Source organism: Nicotiana tabacum, chromosome 13 (genome assembly GCF_000715075.1).
Source record: "Nicotiana tabacum cultivar K326 chromosome 13, ASM71507v2, whole genome shotgun sequence".
Lineage (NCBI taxonomy): Eukaryota > Viridiplantae > Streptophyta > Magnoliopsida > Solanales > Solanaceae > Nicotiana > Nicotiana tabacum.
Genome location: NC_134092.1, coordinates 100,415,778 through 100,434,277, shown reverse-complemented (window position 1 = coordinate 100,434,277; position 18,500 = coordinate 100,415,778). Strand labels below are relative to the sequence as shown.

General features: G+C 38.5%; 1 protein-coding gene across 2 annotated transcripts; it reads right to left on the bottom strand.

The window, feature by feature from the left end:
* Positions 1-186: 186 nt before the first annotated feature.
* LOC107798851 (protein TRIGALACTOSYLDIACYLGLYCEROL 3, chloroplastic) lies at positions 187-16,243 on the bottom strand. 2 transcript variants are annotated; one of them, XR_012698117.1, is made up of 11 exons: positions 15,666-16,243; positions 12,863-12,991; positions 12,489-12,584; positions 12,308-12,385; positions 12,140-12,201; positions 11,935-12,010; positions 11,503-11,610; positions 1,361-1,536; positions 1,194-1,278; positions 578-786; positions 187-464 (listed from the first exon to the last, which is right to left on the bottom strand). XR_012698117.1 is itself a non-coding variant. In XM_016621884.2 (10 exons), the coding sequence occupies exons 1-10, from the start codon at positions 15,912-15,914 to the stop codon at positions 748-750; spliced, it is 1,098 nt and encodes a 365-aa protein (XP_016477370.2). In that variant the 5' UTR covers positions 15,915-16,243; the 3' UTR covers positions 314-747. The 2 variants fall into 2 exon arrangements, 1 of the variants encoding a protein (XP_016477370.2); XM_016621884.2 differs by having other exon boundaries at positions 314-786.
* Between the last annotated feature and the right edge of the window lie 2,257 nt (positions 16,244-18,500).

The following is an 18,500-nucleotide window of genomic DNA, read 5'->3' as shown; positions in this document are numbered from 1 at the left end:
ACAACGACCTATTCTAAGGGTGGGTACCAGCGCCCAACACTAAACGATATGCTCGTTGAGTTGCAAAGAGTATTCCAAAACAATGGCTTTCCATAGCAACTTTCCAATACAATCACATAGCATCTGTTCGATATATATTCCTATATTACCTCAATAACTTAAACAAACAACCTTTCTCAAGCTAGCTTTCGGATCATGTCAATTTCCGAATCATCGGTGTTCATGCATGGAAAATTTATCTTCCATAGGTAGCGTCATGGAATTTATTCCTTACAAGTGTTGCAGCAAGAATTTGTCCTTATCCATGGAATAATTTGGTAGTGGTTATAAAATAGTCAAAATTTCTATAATATAATAACAAAGCCAAAAGAATCACTTTATTTCTGCATAATTCCTTACTATCAAGATGCTATTGTACAATGAGGCCATAATTGGATTTCTCGACAGTCTACCTCAAGACCCAACTGCAAAAACGAATGTGAAAAAAGAAGGAAGAATAAGATTAAAATAGAACTAGAAACTTTTTCTAAGACGTGCAGATTCATGGGATTTGGCTCAGCAAAATAAGAGCTGCAACCTTAGTCCAGAAGATGTGACTGTCAGATCTCCCATTAATCTAACTGTTGTGGCTTGATAAGGTCAGCTTTAAAACCACCAGCAAGTCTACGATGTTCATAAGGTAATGCTAACTCCGAGTTTCCAAAATGGAAGACCAAGTATTTTGCGTATTTGCAGTAGTTATAGAAGCTAATATTTAATAGGACCATCCAAGCTCCCTGATGCAAACTGACACATATAAAACAAACAACGGTTTAAAATCATACCAAGAGCCAAATAACCAGAAGAAAACATGTAAATTTTCCATCAAACGAATATATATGTGTCTACCCATTCAGATATGCAGTTAGTACTCCTTCAAAAATGCTTTTGACATATTCTGTTTAAGTGAACTTTGACCTATTTTCATGAGGATAATTTTAACTTATAGAAGTACTTTTTGTATAGTCTCTAAATATCTAGAATTTTGATTAATTTAGTTCGATTTAGTGACAAATTGGAACGAACGGACCAGTTCGTAAATAGAAGGTTGATTTGATAGCACAGTTAGTTTAATCTTACTCCTTGCTGATGAAATAAGAGAAATCAGCATGCAGTTTTTTCGGAAACAAAAACCGAAGCAAGACCATCTTTACCTGCCGAACAATAGGATTAGTTGATGTTGAGAATTCATGAGTCATTCCTTGCCAGACAACTTTTCCTTCATAAAGAAATATTAGCCTGCACAAAAGGAACCTCCAAGTTAATAAAAGTTTGCAGCATATGCAACTTCAACATGCCTTCCAACAACAAGAAACCGAACCTGTCAACAGCTCTTTTAATAGTACTGTGTTGATGAGTGACGACAACATAAGATGCAATCTTCTCAGGCTTCCCAAGTGCATCCTCGCCTGTCACGTGAACCGAGCGAATAAGATCTTCCACAACGGTTGATGCAATCGGATCAAGCCCCGCTGTTGGTTCATCATATAATAGCACCTACTCAGCAGTGCATGTAATATAGATTACTAAATATGTTCCAAATGTAATAACTATTTCCTACCAGCCAAAAAACATGAGGGAACCACTTTGACGTCAGAATTTTCAGAATCATCTAAAACTGAAACGGCATGGTTTTTCATCCAAAACAACAAAAAAGGAACATACAACGCATGGTTACATAGGGTATCATGTGATATCACTCAGAAAGTAGAAGACGAACTCCAACAAACAGCATCACGGATGTCCAAATGCTGGTTTTTAAAGGACACTATCACCCATTCGTTTCCCTTAGCTCTGTTACCTATATTGCTTTAACAGCATGGTGCGGGCTAATCTTAAATGAAGGAACAAATAATTTTGCAGATATTAATAAGAAAATATTTAAATAAAGGGAAAAAATCAGGCCAATTCTCTCTCTCTCCCTCCCTCCCTCCCACTGAGAATTATTTCAGAAATACTAAAGCTTGGGAATACCAGAGAGAGATTTATCGGCACAAGTTACTGAAAGTTCTTTTTAAAAAAAGGGAATTAACAAAATCACTTGGTTCTCGTTGTTTTTACTTTGTGAAGTAAAAGATATTGTGCTATCTTTCTGAAAAGCATATAGTTTTCTTTTTTTTTATTGGTAAACCAAGTAATCCTCGAGCCAAATGTCTCACAGTTCGAAACTCGGCAAATAAAGGGCCCACCCATATATCTTTCTCCGCTTAAATACCAAGCGTTTTGTCCGTAGCAGGGTTCGAACTTTGAACCCGTAACATGCGCCTAACCCACACATTATTGCAGCGCTCTTACCACTAGACCAACCCTGAACAATCTGAAAATCATATAGCTTTCACATAACATGCTCACGAATCCTCCACATTTTTTCTGCAATATCCTTATAAATGTCAGTAAACCACACCTCCCCTTGTTACCAATACTCACACTATCCTTGGCTTCTCCCTCTCATCTCCCTTCCATATTACCAACACATGTTCCTCGGTCTCCCCTCGCACTTACCTGCCACAACTGTGCATGCATTAAGTGTCCTCCCACTTCATAATTTTAGCTCTTAAAAGTCAGTCCTATATAAACAGTTTTTTCCAGCCAATATATCATACAACATACCAGTGTAGTCCCAAAAGGAGTAGAGTGTACGCAGACCTTACCCCTGCCTTTAAAAAGCCAGAGACACAGTTTCCGGAAGACCCTCGGCTCAGGAAGGAGAGAGGGGAGGGGCAATAACAAGCAAACAGATCTGACAACCAAAGCAAAAATACGAAACTAACAAAAGGTAATGCAATCAGAAAACCAAAACACAAGACAACCGCAAGTAGTAACAGAAGAATAGGGTACAAAAAAAAACACGGAAGGCACCAAGTGGTGTATCAAAGTTACTGCTACAAACAAGGACAACACTCGACCACCTAACCCTTTATCTTAATTCTCAACCTCCACGCCTTCCTATCCATGGTCATGTCCTCAGTGAGCTGGAGCAACGCCATATCTTGCCTAATCACCTCTCCTCAATACTTCTTCGACCTGCCTCTACCTCTCCGTTGGCCCTCCCATGCCAGCCTCTCACACCTACTCACCGGAGCATCAGTGCCTCTCCTCTCCACATGCCCGAACCATCTAAGTCTCGCCTCCCGCATCTTATCCTCCACAGAAGCCACACCCACCTTGTCCCGAATAACTTAACTTCTAATTTTATCTAACATGGTTTGCCCGCACATCCACCTCAACATCCTCATGCCCGCCATCTTCATCTTTTGGACATGGAATGTCTTGACCAGTCAACACTCCGCCCCATACAGCATAGTCAGTCTGACCACCGCTCCATAGGAACTTACCTTTAAGTTTTGGCGGCACATTCTTATCAAACAAAACACCGGAAGCGAGCCTCCATTTCATCCATCCCGTCCTAATACGGTATGTGACATCCTCGTCAATCTCCCTATTCCCTTGTATAATAGACCTAAGGTACTTGAAACTCTCTCTTAGGAATGACTAGTGAATCAAGCCTCACGTCTTCCTGAGTCGCGCCACTGAACTTGCACTCCAAGTATTCTGTTTTGGTCCTGCTCAACTTGAAACCTTTAGACTCCAAAGTCTGTCTCTAAACCTCTAACCTCTCGTTGGCAGCACAACGCGTCTCGTCAATCAGTACAATGTAGTGTTGTTAAAAGCGACCGCTTCCTTGCTTAAAGCGAGAAGCGATGCGAAGCGAGGCATCTGGCGCTTCTCTGATCTGAAGCGTATCAGGTACAGAAAAGCGATCGCTTCCCCTGAAAAAGCGAGAAGCGAGGAAGCGAACACAATGACAGAGCGCTTCTCTTTATAACTGGGCTGCCAACGTTAATATTAAAAAGACTCTCTTTTTTTAAAAGACCATCGAGCAGCAGCAACAGAGAACAACAGAGGCGACCTAAGGTTCAAGTTTTCTATACTTTTCAACTTCAAGATCATCAAGTTTGGTCCCAGGTATGTGATTTCTTCCTCCTCCTCCTCCTTCTTCCTCCTCCTCCTCCTTCTCCTTCTCCTTCTTCTTTTTCTTCATTTTCTTTCACTGTTTTAGTGTCCAAATAGCAGTGAAATGCTGGTGAATTTTTTTTTCCCTTTCAGTTCTTCTTTTTTTCATTCTCTTCTTCTTCTTCTTCATTTTCTTTCTCTATTTCAGTGATAAATTGCAGCGAAATGCTGCCCATTTTTCGTTTCAGTTATACTGCCATTTTTTCCATATCATTTATTCTTAGTTCTTATATCTTTTTATGTGTTATTTAGTTGTTCTTTTAATGGCACCAAAAGACGATAGGAAAAACCCGGCTTGTGCTTGGAACGCTTCGCTTCTCGCTTTAAGAGAAAAGGGGCTTGTCGCTTTTCCTCGCCTCACGCTCTTCACAACACCGGTACAGTGTTATCTACAAACAACATGCACCACGGCACCTCCCCTTGAATGTGACTCGTCAGCGCATCGATCGCCAGGGCAAACAGAAATGGGCTGAGGGCTGAGGGCTGACCCTTGATGCAGCCCCATCACAACCGGGAAGTGGTCTGAGTCCACTCCCATTGTCTTCACTCGAGTCTTAGCACCCTTGTACATGTCCTAAATAGCTCTAATATATGCAACAGGAACGCCTCTAGCCTCCAAATATTTCCACAGCATCTCTCTCGGCACTTTATCGTAAGCCTTCTCTAAGTCGAAGAACACCATATGTAAATCAATCTTCATCTCTCTATACTGCTCCATCAACCTCCTAACAAGGTGAATAACTTCTGTAGTCGAACACCCCGGCATAAATCCGAATTGGTTCTCTGAAATGGACACAATCCTCCTCACCCTCAGTTCCACCACCCTCTCCCATACTTTCATAGTATGGTTCAGTAGTTTGATACCCCGATAGTTGTTGCAATTTTGGATATCTCCCTTGTTCTTATACAACGAGATCATCGTACTCCATCTCCATTCCCCGGGCATCTTCTTCGTACTAAAAATGATATTGAATAGCCCAATTAGTCATTCCAAGTCCGCCTTACCTACGCTTTTCCAGAATTCCACCGGGATTTCGTCTGGTCCGGTCGCTCTCCCCCTGCTCATCTTACGCATAGCCCACTCTACCTTCGCAACTTTAATCCGCCTGCAATACCCAAAGTCCTGACAACTCTCGGAGTTTTCTAGGTCCCCCAGCACAATATTCCTATCCCCCTCATCATTCAGGAGTTTATGGAAGTACGCATGCCATCTCTGTCTAATCAGAACCTCGTCCAACAACACTCTTCCTTCCTCATCCTTGATGCACTTCACTTGGTCTAGGTCACGGACCTTCCTCTCTCGCACCTTGGCTAACTTGTACAACTTCTGGTCCCCTTCTTTGCCTCCAAGTTCCTCATACAAGCGCTCAAATGCGGCAGCCTTGGCCGCAGTAACTGCTACCTTTGCTTTCTTCTTAGCCACCTTATACCGCTCCTTGTTCGTCTTCTTCTCCTCCTCGTCCATGCTTTCCACAAGCTTCAAATAAGCCACTTTCTTGGCTTCCACTTTACCTTGGACCTCAATGCTCCAACACCAGTCCCTTTAGCGGCCACCAGAAGGGCGCTTCGAGACCCCCAATATCTCCCTAGCAGCCTCCCTAATGCAATTCGCAGTCGCGGTCCACATACCACTCGCGTCCCCACTGCTCCTCAATGCCCCCATAGTTATCAGCCAATATATCATAAATCTAAATAAAGAAGTCCCAACTAATGAAAATATTTGATGGCTATGCACATACTTCGTATGCATCAATGTGAACTAATAATGCTAAACCATTTACCCCTCGCTCTTACCTTCCACAACTATGCACATATTACGTGCCCTCTCACTTCATATTCTTGTTTTGAATTTTACTTCTTAAAAGTTCATGTTAGTTAATTGTTATGTAAATAAGCATAGTCCTACATGGAATAGAAGTAGTTTAGGTAATGTATATTGTTAAAAATAGGGGTACTTGTATTATAATTAATGTACATCAATAATATAATTTTACGAGTTATTAATTCCCACGTGGTATCAGAGCATCGGTGAGAAACTCCAGAAAGGTATACGGACCACACTTAATCCCAATCCGTATTTATGTCGGTTTAAGTTATCATTGTCTGTCATCACCCCATTATTCTTTTATATCTTCTTTGTCCTCTATTTACATCCCTAAGTCTACAGGTGAAAGCATTGTCTCATCCAAGATGGCGACAGGCTATGATTGACGAGATGTTTGCTTTACATACGAGTGGTACTTGGGAGCTTGTTCCTCTCCCTTTAGGTAAATCTACTGTTAATTGTCATTGGGTTTATGTAGTCAAAGTTGGTCCGGATGGCCAGGTTGATCGACTTAAGGCCCGTCTTGTTGCCAAAGGATATACTCGGATATTTGGGCTCGATTACAGTGATACTTTCTCTCTCTTGGCTAAAATAACATCAGTCCACCTTTTTCTATCCATGGTTGTTGTTCGCCATTGGCCTCTCTATCATCTGGACATTAAGAATGTTTTTCTTCACGGTGACCTTGAGGATGAAGTTTATATGGAACAACCACCTGGTTTTGTTGCTCAGGGGGAGTCTCGTAGCCTTGTGTATGTAAAGAATAGCACACTTCACGAGCGTGTCCAAGTTTATTACAATAAGAACACTTGGGTATATTCCAAAACGACCCCTGCCTCGTCTATTCTCCATAGTTTTAGATGCCCGATTTTCCATTGTTTGGGATGCGAGAACAAATGAGTCAAGTGTCTGTGATGAGATCGCGATGACTTGGTGCTGCAGCAAGGCAAAGTAATCGAGAGAATAATTCATCAATTGTAGGGACAGTCGGACTAGCCAAAATCTGGTCACGAACTGAATCAAGGTCATTAGGAAGTCCAACGAGGGGGAATCAGGCTAGGCTGTGACTGATCTAGAAGAGGAAGCGTAGCTGGCACATTGAACCATGTCTGTCAATGGTGAAAGATAGCCCTAAAGTGAGGGCAAGAACTAGAAACATCTTCTGTCGTTACTCTTGTTGCTTTTCAATACTAGCAGAAACTGGCATCAATTTTTCAAATTCTTCCATGACTGCATGTACTTGTCTTATATTATGCAAGCAACCACCTGGTTTTTTGCTCAGGGGGAGTCTCGTAGCCTTGTATGTCGCTTGCATCGGTCACTTGATGGTCTAAAGCAGTCTCCTCGAGCCTGGTTTGGTAAGTCCAGCACAGTTATCCAGGAGTTTGGCATGACTCGTAGTGAAGCTGATCACTCAGTGTTTTATCTGCATTCTGCTTCAAGTCTCGATATTTATCTGGTGGTCAATGTTGACGATATTGTTATTACCGACAATGAACATGATGGTATTACTAAATTGAAGCAACATCTCTTTCAACACTTTCAGAAGGATCTGGGCAGATTAAAGTATTTTCTGGGTATTGAGGTCGTTCAGCCTAGCTCAGATATTGTGATCTCACAACGGAAGTATGCCTTAGACATTCTTAAGGAGACAGGAATGACAGGCTGTAGACCTGTTGACACTCCGATGGATCCAAATTCTAAACTTCTGGCAGGACAGGGGGAGTCGTTTAGCGATCCTGCAAGATATAGGCGGCTGGTTGACAAATTAAATTATCTCACATTGACTTTACCTGCCATTTCCTTTCCTGTGAGTGTTGTAAGTCAGTTTATGGATTCTCCTTGTGATAGTCATTGGTATGCAGTTGTCCGCATTTTTCGGTATATAAAATCGGCTTCAGGCAAAGGGTTATTGTTTGAGGATCGAGGCCATGAGCAGATCGTTGGATACTCAGATGTTGATTGGGCAGGATCACCTTCTAATAGACGTTCTACGTTCGGATATTGTGTTTTAGTACGAGGCAATCTGGTGTCTTGAAGAGCAAGAAATAGAATGTAGTTGCTCGATCTAGTGCAGAAATAGAATATCGAGCAATGGTCATGGCAACATGTGAGCTAGTTTGCATCAAACAGTTGCTCAAGGAGTTGAAATTTGATGAAATAAGCCAGATGAAACTTGTGTGAGATAATCAAGTTGCCCTTCATATTGCGTCAAATCCTGTGTTCCATGAGAGAACAAAACACATTGAGATTGACTCTCAGGAGATATTGCTACAAAGTTTGTGAAGTCGAATGATCAACTTGCAGATATTTTTACCAAGTCCCTCAGAGGTCCTCGTATTAGTTATATATGTAACAAGCTCGGTACATATGATTTGTATGCATCAACTTGAGGGGGAGTGTTAGTTAGTTGTTATGTAAATAAGCATAGTCCTACACTAAGTTGCTCTGACACGGCAATTTCGTTGCCGCACCCGTGTCGACACGACACTAGTATGGGTGTGGGTATGGGGATTCGTTCCGAATCTGGTCAAACAATTTTGGGTACTTTGACCACGACAGACAGAAAAATTTGAGATGAGATACAATTTGATTCCCAAAATCAGAACCAAAACTAGGGAAGAAAATAGCATACCTTATCTGAGAAATCAATCATTTACTTATCTACAACTTGAGAACAAAAAAGAAATCCAAACTTACAAGCTATACGCAAGTATTCCTCAAAATTTCTCATAATTTAGACTTTAGAGGTATTTTTATATTTTTATTTTTTGAATTATTTTTAGCTGGATCCCTGCAACCGTATCCGTACTAGGATCCATATCCCCGAATCTTAGAATTTACATCTCGAAGGATCTGACCTGTAGATCTGCACTCGTGTCCGATCAACTTAGGTCCTACATGGAATATGAGTAGTGTAGGTATTGTGTATTGTTATAAATAGGGGTACTTGTATTATAGTTAATGTACATCAATAATATAATTTTCCAAGTTATTAATTCTCACAGTTCCGTCCTATATAAATAGTTTTTTTTCCAGTCAATATATCATAAACCTGAAGGCAAAATACATAGTTTACCCCTGACTTTGAGGTCAAATCTCTGTGACACACCTTTCCACGGAAAACCCTTTACACACCCAAACTTTTCAAAGTGCATCTAATACACACCTCTTTTTCTACGCGGCATGAGTGTGCTTAACAAGAAGAAGCGCGTTAAAGTCTAAAATTTTTGTCCCAATCCATATTTAAGTGCCACGTGTTAAAACTTAAAGACTTTTTCCCTTTCTTTTAAAATTGTTTGCTCCTCATCGTCTACCCCTTAACGCGTCGTCCCCCTGCAACCCCACGTCCTCTAGTTTTCTTTCCCAAACCCCTTTCCCCGTTCGTCTTCTTCCTCATGCCAAAATAGTATTGACATAATTGTCTTTTTTTATTCACAAATCTGTGAAGAACTCAAAATTTATCATTTTACCAACATCCAATTTTGCAATTTCTTGAAAGTTAAACTAATTTTTTTGTTTTCTTTTTTCTTTTGAATTTCAAGTGCCATCATCATCTTTAGAAGTTGTAGTGGTACCAGATGTGAGCTCAATTTCAGAAATATCATATCCTTTCGGAGGAATAGGAGTGACAAATTGGGGGATTTTTCAGAATAATGCAGAAGTTTTCTCCGACCCGACACCGATGACATTGACCCTGATGTTACCAGATTTCCTTCTGCGCCAATTTCATTGCTAAGTTTACTGGTGATTTTATTCTTCTTTCAGATTAAGAATTTTTTGTTGAACAAGTGAAAAGGGACTGTGGTGTTCACGTGTTTTGTTTGAAAGTTGTGGTGGTAATCATGGAAAGTAGATGGTGGCAGCTATGGCAGTGGTGGTGATAAGGTGGTGGCAGCCATGGATTTTTAATTTTTTCAGGGGTATACTTGTAATTTTTCAGGGGTATACTTGTAATTTTAAATATTTCTTTTTAGAGTTTAATGGCACTTGTCACAGTTTTATTGGTGCCTGGCATAGAATTGTTGAGAAAAAGTGGCAAAACACAGAAGAGGTGTGTCACAGGGATTGACCTCAAGGTCGGGAGTAAACTACATATTCTGCCTAAACCTAAATAAAGAAGTCCAACTACTGAAAATTATTTGACGGCTATGCACAAATTTCGTATGCATCGATGTGAACTAATAAAGCGAATCATTTATAGAAATTGCAATGCTCAATGATATGGATAAAGCTGAATTTCACTACACATTTCATTTAAAATAGTTGATTCTGTTATAAAAAAGGGAGCCAATGGCCAGCCTAGAAGGCTCAATTCTTAAAGATGTCAAGTTGATTCTTGTTACTCTAGTCTCTCACCAAGGATTTCAGTTTGAACCTATTTTCCATCTGTAATCATCTGGACATCATTAACCAAAAAAAATTTAACTTCGTAATTTAAGGAGGCTTATTTCCATACTTGGCAGAGATAGAGGTCTGTCAAGACTAAAATTACATTGTCCAGTGCACCATGAAGTAAAAAGACAGGAATGATTATACCTATTATCAAAAAAGACAGGAATGATTTTACTTAATAAAAAAAAGAAAATAATAGAATTAAATAAACATACCATCCCTGTGGTCTCTTGAGGTTTAAAATATTAAACAAAGCTTCCTTCTTCCAAGTCCGGGTAACAAATTGGATTTATTTGCTCCTTATGCATTAACCCATACTTTTGTATAGTAAAATTATTTTTGCTTATCTCGTAGCTTCCTTTATTTTTAGAGATTTCAGTAAAAACATCCATCGGTAGTATTCTTTTAACAAATATAACTATCAATAAATACAACTAAGCTTCAATCCCAAGCTAGTAGGTTCAGTTATATGAACCCTCACTAACCATGTCGTTCAATTTAGACCCGTAAAGCTACAAAATTTATAATGCTAAGGGTTATGACAAAAAATATTTAATGATAGTTTGACACTGCACAATTCAACAATAAGCTGCATCCATCAATTTTGCAGGCATCCTTTTCTTTTGATACACACATATCATCTTCATGCCATAAAATTTATCAGTCATTAAACTTGCCCAGAAGATTAGATGCGAACTTATTTTTGCATTTCCATCTTTGGACATCAAGTCCTTTTCTCAAACAATACAAAAAAAAGTCCTCAGAGTAAGAGTGAAGTCACCTAAAACCAACAGTTCCATAATAAATGCTCTCTTGATTACAGAGCTATAAAGAGGTTCAAGGTGTTTCAGAAGAATGGAGTACCTCAAGTTCAAAACAAGGACATCCCTAGAAAATTAATTAAGCAGCGCTCTCCATCACAAATTGTCCATTTTCACTTTTCTTAAGTCATTTTGACCAACTTTAGGAGTGAAATTGGAAGTGGATAACTCCTACTTTTAAAAATAATTTACCAATTCAGGGACAACATGAATGATTCTACAAATTGACTCCCAAAAAGCAAAGTGGATGATAATCTGGGACAAAGGGACTAACATGTAGCATTCAGACCACAGAGTAACCAGCATGAAGAAAAGCAGTGAACCAGATTACAACAATCCATTTAGCAGAAATACAAACGCAAGCCCAAAAAAAACTGATGATCATGCCATGAAGCACCTGGAACATACCTCTGGCTCTACTACGTCTTTCGTGGTATCAAAAATAATAGAGCGAGCTAAAGCAACTCTTTTCTTCATACCACCAGATAATTCAGAAGGTAACCGGTCTTCAACTTCCTGCATAGACATAAAACTGAAAATTGGCATCTGTGAAACCAATCATAACTATTTATATGAAATACTATAGCGATGAATCCTCTATTCTCTATTCGATTCAATTTGCCCAGAAAACAGCAGAGGACATTTCCGTACAGTGCGTGTGAGAGAGAAGGAGATCTTGAAATGATAATGCAAATAGCAATATTTAAGTTGGTAAAAGTCTAAAACTATTTTCATTGTTATAGTAAGTTGGGAACCTGGATGCATTTGTTTAATGCATTCATTATCTTTTGTAATAAGGAATTTAATGCATCATTTATAAATGTTTATCGTTGCCCATACCTTCAACCCAACAGCAGCTAAAGTTTCAGTTACAAGCTGTGCAATTTGATCCTCTGGCATAGTTGAATTCTCATATCTAGAATTCCAAAGAGAAGAATAGCCAACAATCTCTAATCAGTATAGCCAAAAGAAAAACTTCTGATTCAGCAGAGCTGAGAAAATCTTTTCTTTTTAATGGATAATTAGTGAACTGAGAGTATCTTACAGCAAGAAACCAACATTTTCACGAACAGTTAAGGAATCAAAAAGTGCAGCACTCTGAAACACCTGTTAAGGGGATGGAAATGTTTATAAGATAATAAGAACATTCAAGAAGTACCTCTACAGTCCATTTCACCGGACAACCAAAAAAGAGATAGAACATATAACTTACTAAGCCAATCCTAAGCCCAGAAATTTCCTCATCACTCACTAATCCATTGCGCAATTTACCTCGGATTAAGACTTCTCCCTGCATTCAATGAAGTCTATTAGCAGAGATAAGGGGATCTAGAATCACATTTTTATAAGTGGCACAGCTGTATTCTGAAACGAGAAAAACAATACACACATACTTTATCAGGAGCAAGAAGGCCGGCCATTATCTTTAAGATTGTTGATTTCCCTGTACCAGAAGGCCCAATTATTCCAACGGCCTCACCATGTCTGATCTGTAACAGAGGGTAAAGATGGTGATTAAAGGTTATCAGCACTTTCACAAACACAAAGAATGAGAAGTCATGAATGCAGAAACCAATAACCCAGAAAGGAAATAAAACAATCATTTTTACTGTAGCCAGCCAACTTTCTTTCGTTAAGTATAGTTTCCTAACCTTTACCTTTTATTGATCTTTCAATCATAATCCATAAACAAAAATGGAAAAAACTCCTAAATTGGAAGACCCAATCATACTGCATACAAGCAGTTTCTGAAGTAATGAAAGTTCACCTTGAAGCTAACACCTCTTAAGATATGCTTGTCGCCAAATGACTTGCACACATTTCTGCACTCAATGAGCACATCTGACTCATCCTCAGGCTCTCTCAACAAGCTCACATTCTCCAATTTAGCAGATTCCTGCAATTCAAACGAGACAAAGAGAGCTCAGGGAAGATACAGTAAACTAGGCAGGATTCAAATGTTGTCAACGCCTGCCAAATGTAAAGCAACTCATATATGTTCTGATCAAAAGATTCTATCCAGCAGACATTTATCTGGAAAAATCACCCCACCCCCACCCACCCCCGCGGGAATGTTGTAATAGAAAGTGAATGGGGATTCCAACCGAAGCAACAAGTATGTATAAGTACCTAATTTTAAAGGGTACCGGAAGAATTTCCAAAATCTGAAAACCAAAACTAAATGCTTCTTGAGTATTTTTAATGTCATTATGTTGTTGAAGACATAATTAAGTAAAATAAAAGTGTATTCTCTCTACCAGCTTAAGCTTTTAGATGAGATGGTCACACACTTCAATATGGTATCAGAGCAAGCAAAGGTCCTTGGTTTGAGTCTCACCACCACACAATATCAAAAAGAATTCATGTTCTTGGCTCATCAAAAAGAATTAAGGCAGCATGTGAGGGGGTGTGTTGAAGACATAATTAAGTAAATAAAAGTGTGTTCTCTCTAACAGTTAAAGCTTTTAGATGAGATGGTCACACTTCAGCATATGTCTTAGGCTTGACCACTTGGGTCGTTCTTAGATTGGCACCTCTCCAAAGTGCAATGGAGATCATATGTTAGACACCCCATCAGAGGAGGTTTTGACTTGCGTATAACAAAACGGATTCTATTAGCAACTTTTCTAACGACAAAAATCAAGTCTTATCAATGTTTGAGCACCCTTGGCATACCCCGACTCAACCAGTTATTGCAGAAATCTCTCCCCTTTATTTGGAACTCTTTTTCTCCAAACCAACTGCTCACCTTTATTTGGAACACTTTTTCTCCAAACCAACATAGATGTCCACCAGCATTCCTCTTAACCCCACACTATTTAGGATAAGTGTTATGCTTACTCATGGTTCACGTCTCAGCCTTCTACTGTTCGTCTTCTGCCTATGTTCTTCTCTCTCTTCCCCCTCCCCCTCCCTACAAAAACCCACTCTACCTCGCTCTTTCAGACTGATCTTGTTTTGGTGTTTAACTTTTTAAAGCACTTGTATAGACATAAAAGATGAGTTTAGGACAACATGATCTCACCAACACTTTATCCACATGAATGCTTCTTGTGGAAAATACTTTACTAAGGAAAGTTCATCTCTACACAAATATCTATGTTTGTTTGTCCGTGAAGATGAACAGAATGTGATATTTCAGATTGGTGTTTAAAGTAATACAGGTGATATTTCCAATAGTATTAGTAATATTCTTATATTTTCTTGTTCCTAGAGCTTTGTTATTACACGTTGTGTCATTCTTCCCGGTAGTATTAGTACTATTCTTGCATTTCTTATCTCTAGGTCTTTATTATTATACGATGTGTCTTGTTTCTCTTGTTGTTGTTATTGTTCCTTGAGCCGAGGGTCTATCGGAAACAAACTCTCTATCTTGATAGGGGGTAAGGTCCACTTGTGGTCTACGTACATATTATTCTCCCCAGACTCCACTTGTGGGATTACACTGGATTTTTTTTTTTTTTGTTGTTGTTATATTACATCCAATATGAAAGTCGTCTTTCTAGATTTGATTGAAAGAAATTTTCCCATGTTAAAGACAATAAAATATTGGGAATATCTCACCAAGCAAGATCTTTCTTTTCTTTCTTTTACGAAGGTGGTGTGCGACGGGTATGTGCTACTTCCCACCAACACAGGTATCGGGTAACTCTGCCTACCAAGGCTAATGCAAATGTGAAGAAATCACCTAGTGTGTTTGCCTCTGCTAGGATTTAAACCTAAGACCTCATGTTTTTCCTCCAACTTTATTAACCACTTGGTCACACCCTTCTGTGCAAGCAGGATCTTTTTTCTCATACCAAATGGAGCCCAAAGAGAAATGTGGACAAAGGTATAAGCAACATTGCAATAATAAGTGACCAAGTTCCTAAACGCCATTATGGAACCATTAGGATGCAAATATCAAAGATAGACATTTCTATTTCGGCACTTCAACTTATTCTACATTATCTCAACCCTCGACCACCTTCCTAATAAAACCAGAAAATCAACTGATTAAACAGAGTAATTTCAGTAACTACCTCAATTTGACATGATTCATGAAGCTCAAAGACATGCCACTAGTGCTCTCGCTATTCCGATTCATATGGCATTCTTTCCAGTTTAGGGTGTCCTAAAATGTGGTACACCATTCCATTTCTATACAACTTCCACAAGTCTCAAGAATCCAAAATCATTAAGCTATCAAATTTCAACTTTGATGTGATGTTTCCTACCAAACTAAATTATGAGCGATTATTTTCTTCTGCTATTGCCAATACAGCTCACAAATCCAATTTAACATCCTAAACTTTGTTTCCCGTCAAATATTATCATATAAAATGGAACAGATGAGCTACTATAAAACAGAACCCAAAGCAGAAACTGGATAATTTGGAAGTCCCAAAATCAAAAAAGGGCAGTCCGTTGCACAAAGCATCCGTGTTAATGCAGGGTCACCCATGTAAGCAGCCTACCTTGATAGAAGTATGATTTCACGGCCTGAACCCGTGACCTATAGGTTAACACACGGAGACAACTTTACCGTTGCTCCAAGGCTCCCTTTCAAAATCAAATAATTAAAATCTTACATTGAATCTCGAGTTGCAAAACCGATCAGAGTCAGCAGCTTTGTAGTCCCGAGGAGGTGCAACACAAGCACAAACAGTCTTCCTATTCCACAGGGGACGCACCAAGAATGGCTTTTCTAAATTACAAGAATTGGGTAAAAATGTATTCTTGTAGCTACACGAAGAAGAAGAAGAAGAAGAGAGGCCACTGCTGCTATTGCAAATGTTGACAAAAGAAGTCGACACAACCGAACCCGCAAAAGAAACCATTGGGTTTCGCGGACCAAAAACCCACTTTGGAGAATTCAAGATGGGAAATTGTGGCGATGACCCAGATCGAATTTGGACTCAAAAACCATGTAATTTGATCAAATTTAAAGGATGAATTTGCAAAACTGTGGAGAAATGATAATTGGTTAAGTCAAAAAAAAGAAAAGAAGGATGTTTTGAGGCTTGAGCAGTATTAAAGAAGAGTGATCGGAAGAAGAGGGCGGAGAGGGAAAGGAGTCTAATGTCTGTTTATATTTGTTGGTTCCTTTCCTTGTATTGTTTATTTGCATTTCTTTTTGTCTGAAAATTTGAAAGTGATCTTCTCCCACTTACTATCCAGCGAATATTCTATGTCAAAGGGGGTTGGTTTCTAGAGTTGTAATATTATGTGATATGAACCATTACAACGTTAGTAGCCGGTCCATTTGCTCAATAGTACTTTGCCACTATCCTAGTCGACAAAAATAGTTTAGTGGTAGTGTAAAACTAGTCTAATGGCAGTGTATAACTCAGCCAAGACTTCAAATTAAGTTCCTCTTTTTGTTGGTTGCTTCATCATTTAATGGTAGCAAGTGCACTAAACAAGTCACTTAGATACTCCTTCCATACCTATTTCACTAATAATACGTGGAAGGAGCAAATCAAGCACAAACTAGTTATTCCCTGTGTGACTGAATACAAAATAGTAAAAGAAAGAAAGTAAAACTTTTGAAATATGTGATCTAAAATAAATCATACATATTTTGTGTAGTTATATATCGTCTCATTAAAAATAAAAAATAAAATATTGGGTCGCAAGACGTGCTAGATTTACCTCAACAATTCCATTGCTAGCGCGCTAGCATTTTTCTTTACTATTAAAGGACTACTAGTCGTAACATGCATATGTACTAGTATTTAGGGGTGTTCATAGTTTCATTTAAACCCGTAAAAATAAAACCAAATTATTTAAGTCGATTTTTCAAATATCAGAATCAAACCAAATTAAATAAAAAAATTTTATTAGTATGGTTTTTGTCTGTTTTCCTTATATTTGAGACATACACGGCTAAGTACATATTCCGACGACTATATTCCAACATAGCACTATTAAATCGATTACTCATCATTTACCAAAATATATTGATGATAGTTAAATTAGATAGTGATGAATAATTTAAGAACTCAATTAAAGACGAGTTATTTTTAACATGAGACTGATTCTTGGACTTAGCAAAATAAAGACTATTAATCAAAAAAGTATGTGAATGCAAAAACTAAATTTGCTATAGAAGCAATAACTAGACTATAAACTAAGAGTGCAAACAGTTAATATGTACCATAAAATTTTTAAAAAATTATATAAAATTATACATATATGTATGTAAAAATAAGTTCTAAATTAGATATTTTTCTAAATGATTTTTCTGTTATTTTTTGCTTAAAACTAAAACCAAACCAAATTTGATTAATTTTTAAAATTTAAAATCAAAAACCAAATCAAACCAAAACATTATCAGTATTTTATTCGATTTAATTCAGTTTTCGATTTGGTTCGATTTTTCGATTTTCCATGACCACCCTACTAGTACTAGTAAAGAGACTATTATAGTTCTTGTATGCTGACCTTTTCTCATACTATTAAAGGAATTGCTATTTTTGTAACGCGTATTGCAATATTGAATAGGAAAAACGATATTGAATTTAAAAGTGATGGATCGAAGTAGAACGTAATAAGTTCCCGATAATGGACTACAATGATCAAACGATCACACTTCAAGTGTAAATATCATATGTTTGAGATACTAGCACTTAACTGGATCCTACTACTTTTAACTACTCCTCCCATTAATTGTGGGAAAAGAAAAACATTGACAAATAAAATGCATTAGAATTACTTTTAACTACTCTCCCATTAAGTGTGAGAGTGGGCGAAAGGTAGTGTATACGGTCGAAATAGATTTCGGCCTTCCTATATTCGATCGAGTTCGAGTGTTAAGAAGTCGGAATAAGATTTTGGGAATGAGCTTTGAGGTCGGTATTAACGAACCTCGAGCCCGAAGGTCGCTCGAGGAGGCGGCTCGATAATCCTATCGAGCCCATGACTGAATTGATCTGCTAGGCACTGCTTCGAGGTCGGAAATGCGCGACGCCCATCTCGAAAGTCGAACTCAATCCAAGACCGAAGGGCCCGACCAGGTAACGAGTTCGAGCTAGTATCGAGCTCACAGACAAGAACCGTTGCAACCACTCCAAGAGAGAGAATCTTGGTAGGAATCAAGGAAGAGACAAGTCATCATGGGTCTTCCACTACATATTTTACTTTATTGTATTTTGGTAATGACCCTCTTCTATAAAAGGGGAATCCTTGTAAGCTAGAAGAGAGAGGAAAAAAAGATCACTTCTTATATCGATAGTTATCCCCTTGTGCTTGTTTTACTGATTCATTCTTTTTGCTTATTATTTTCGTTCTTACAGTCAACAATACACATATTTCCATTTCTCTACGCGATTTATATCAAGTTGTATCGCATATCCTTAGAACCATCCACAAATCTAACGTTATCCGATTTTTTTCGGTAAACAGTTTGGCGCCCACCGTGGGGC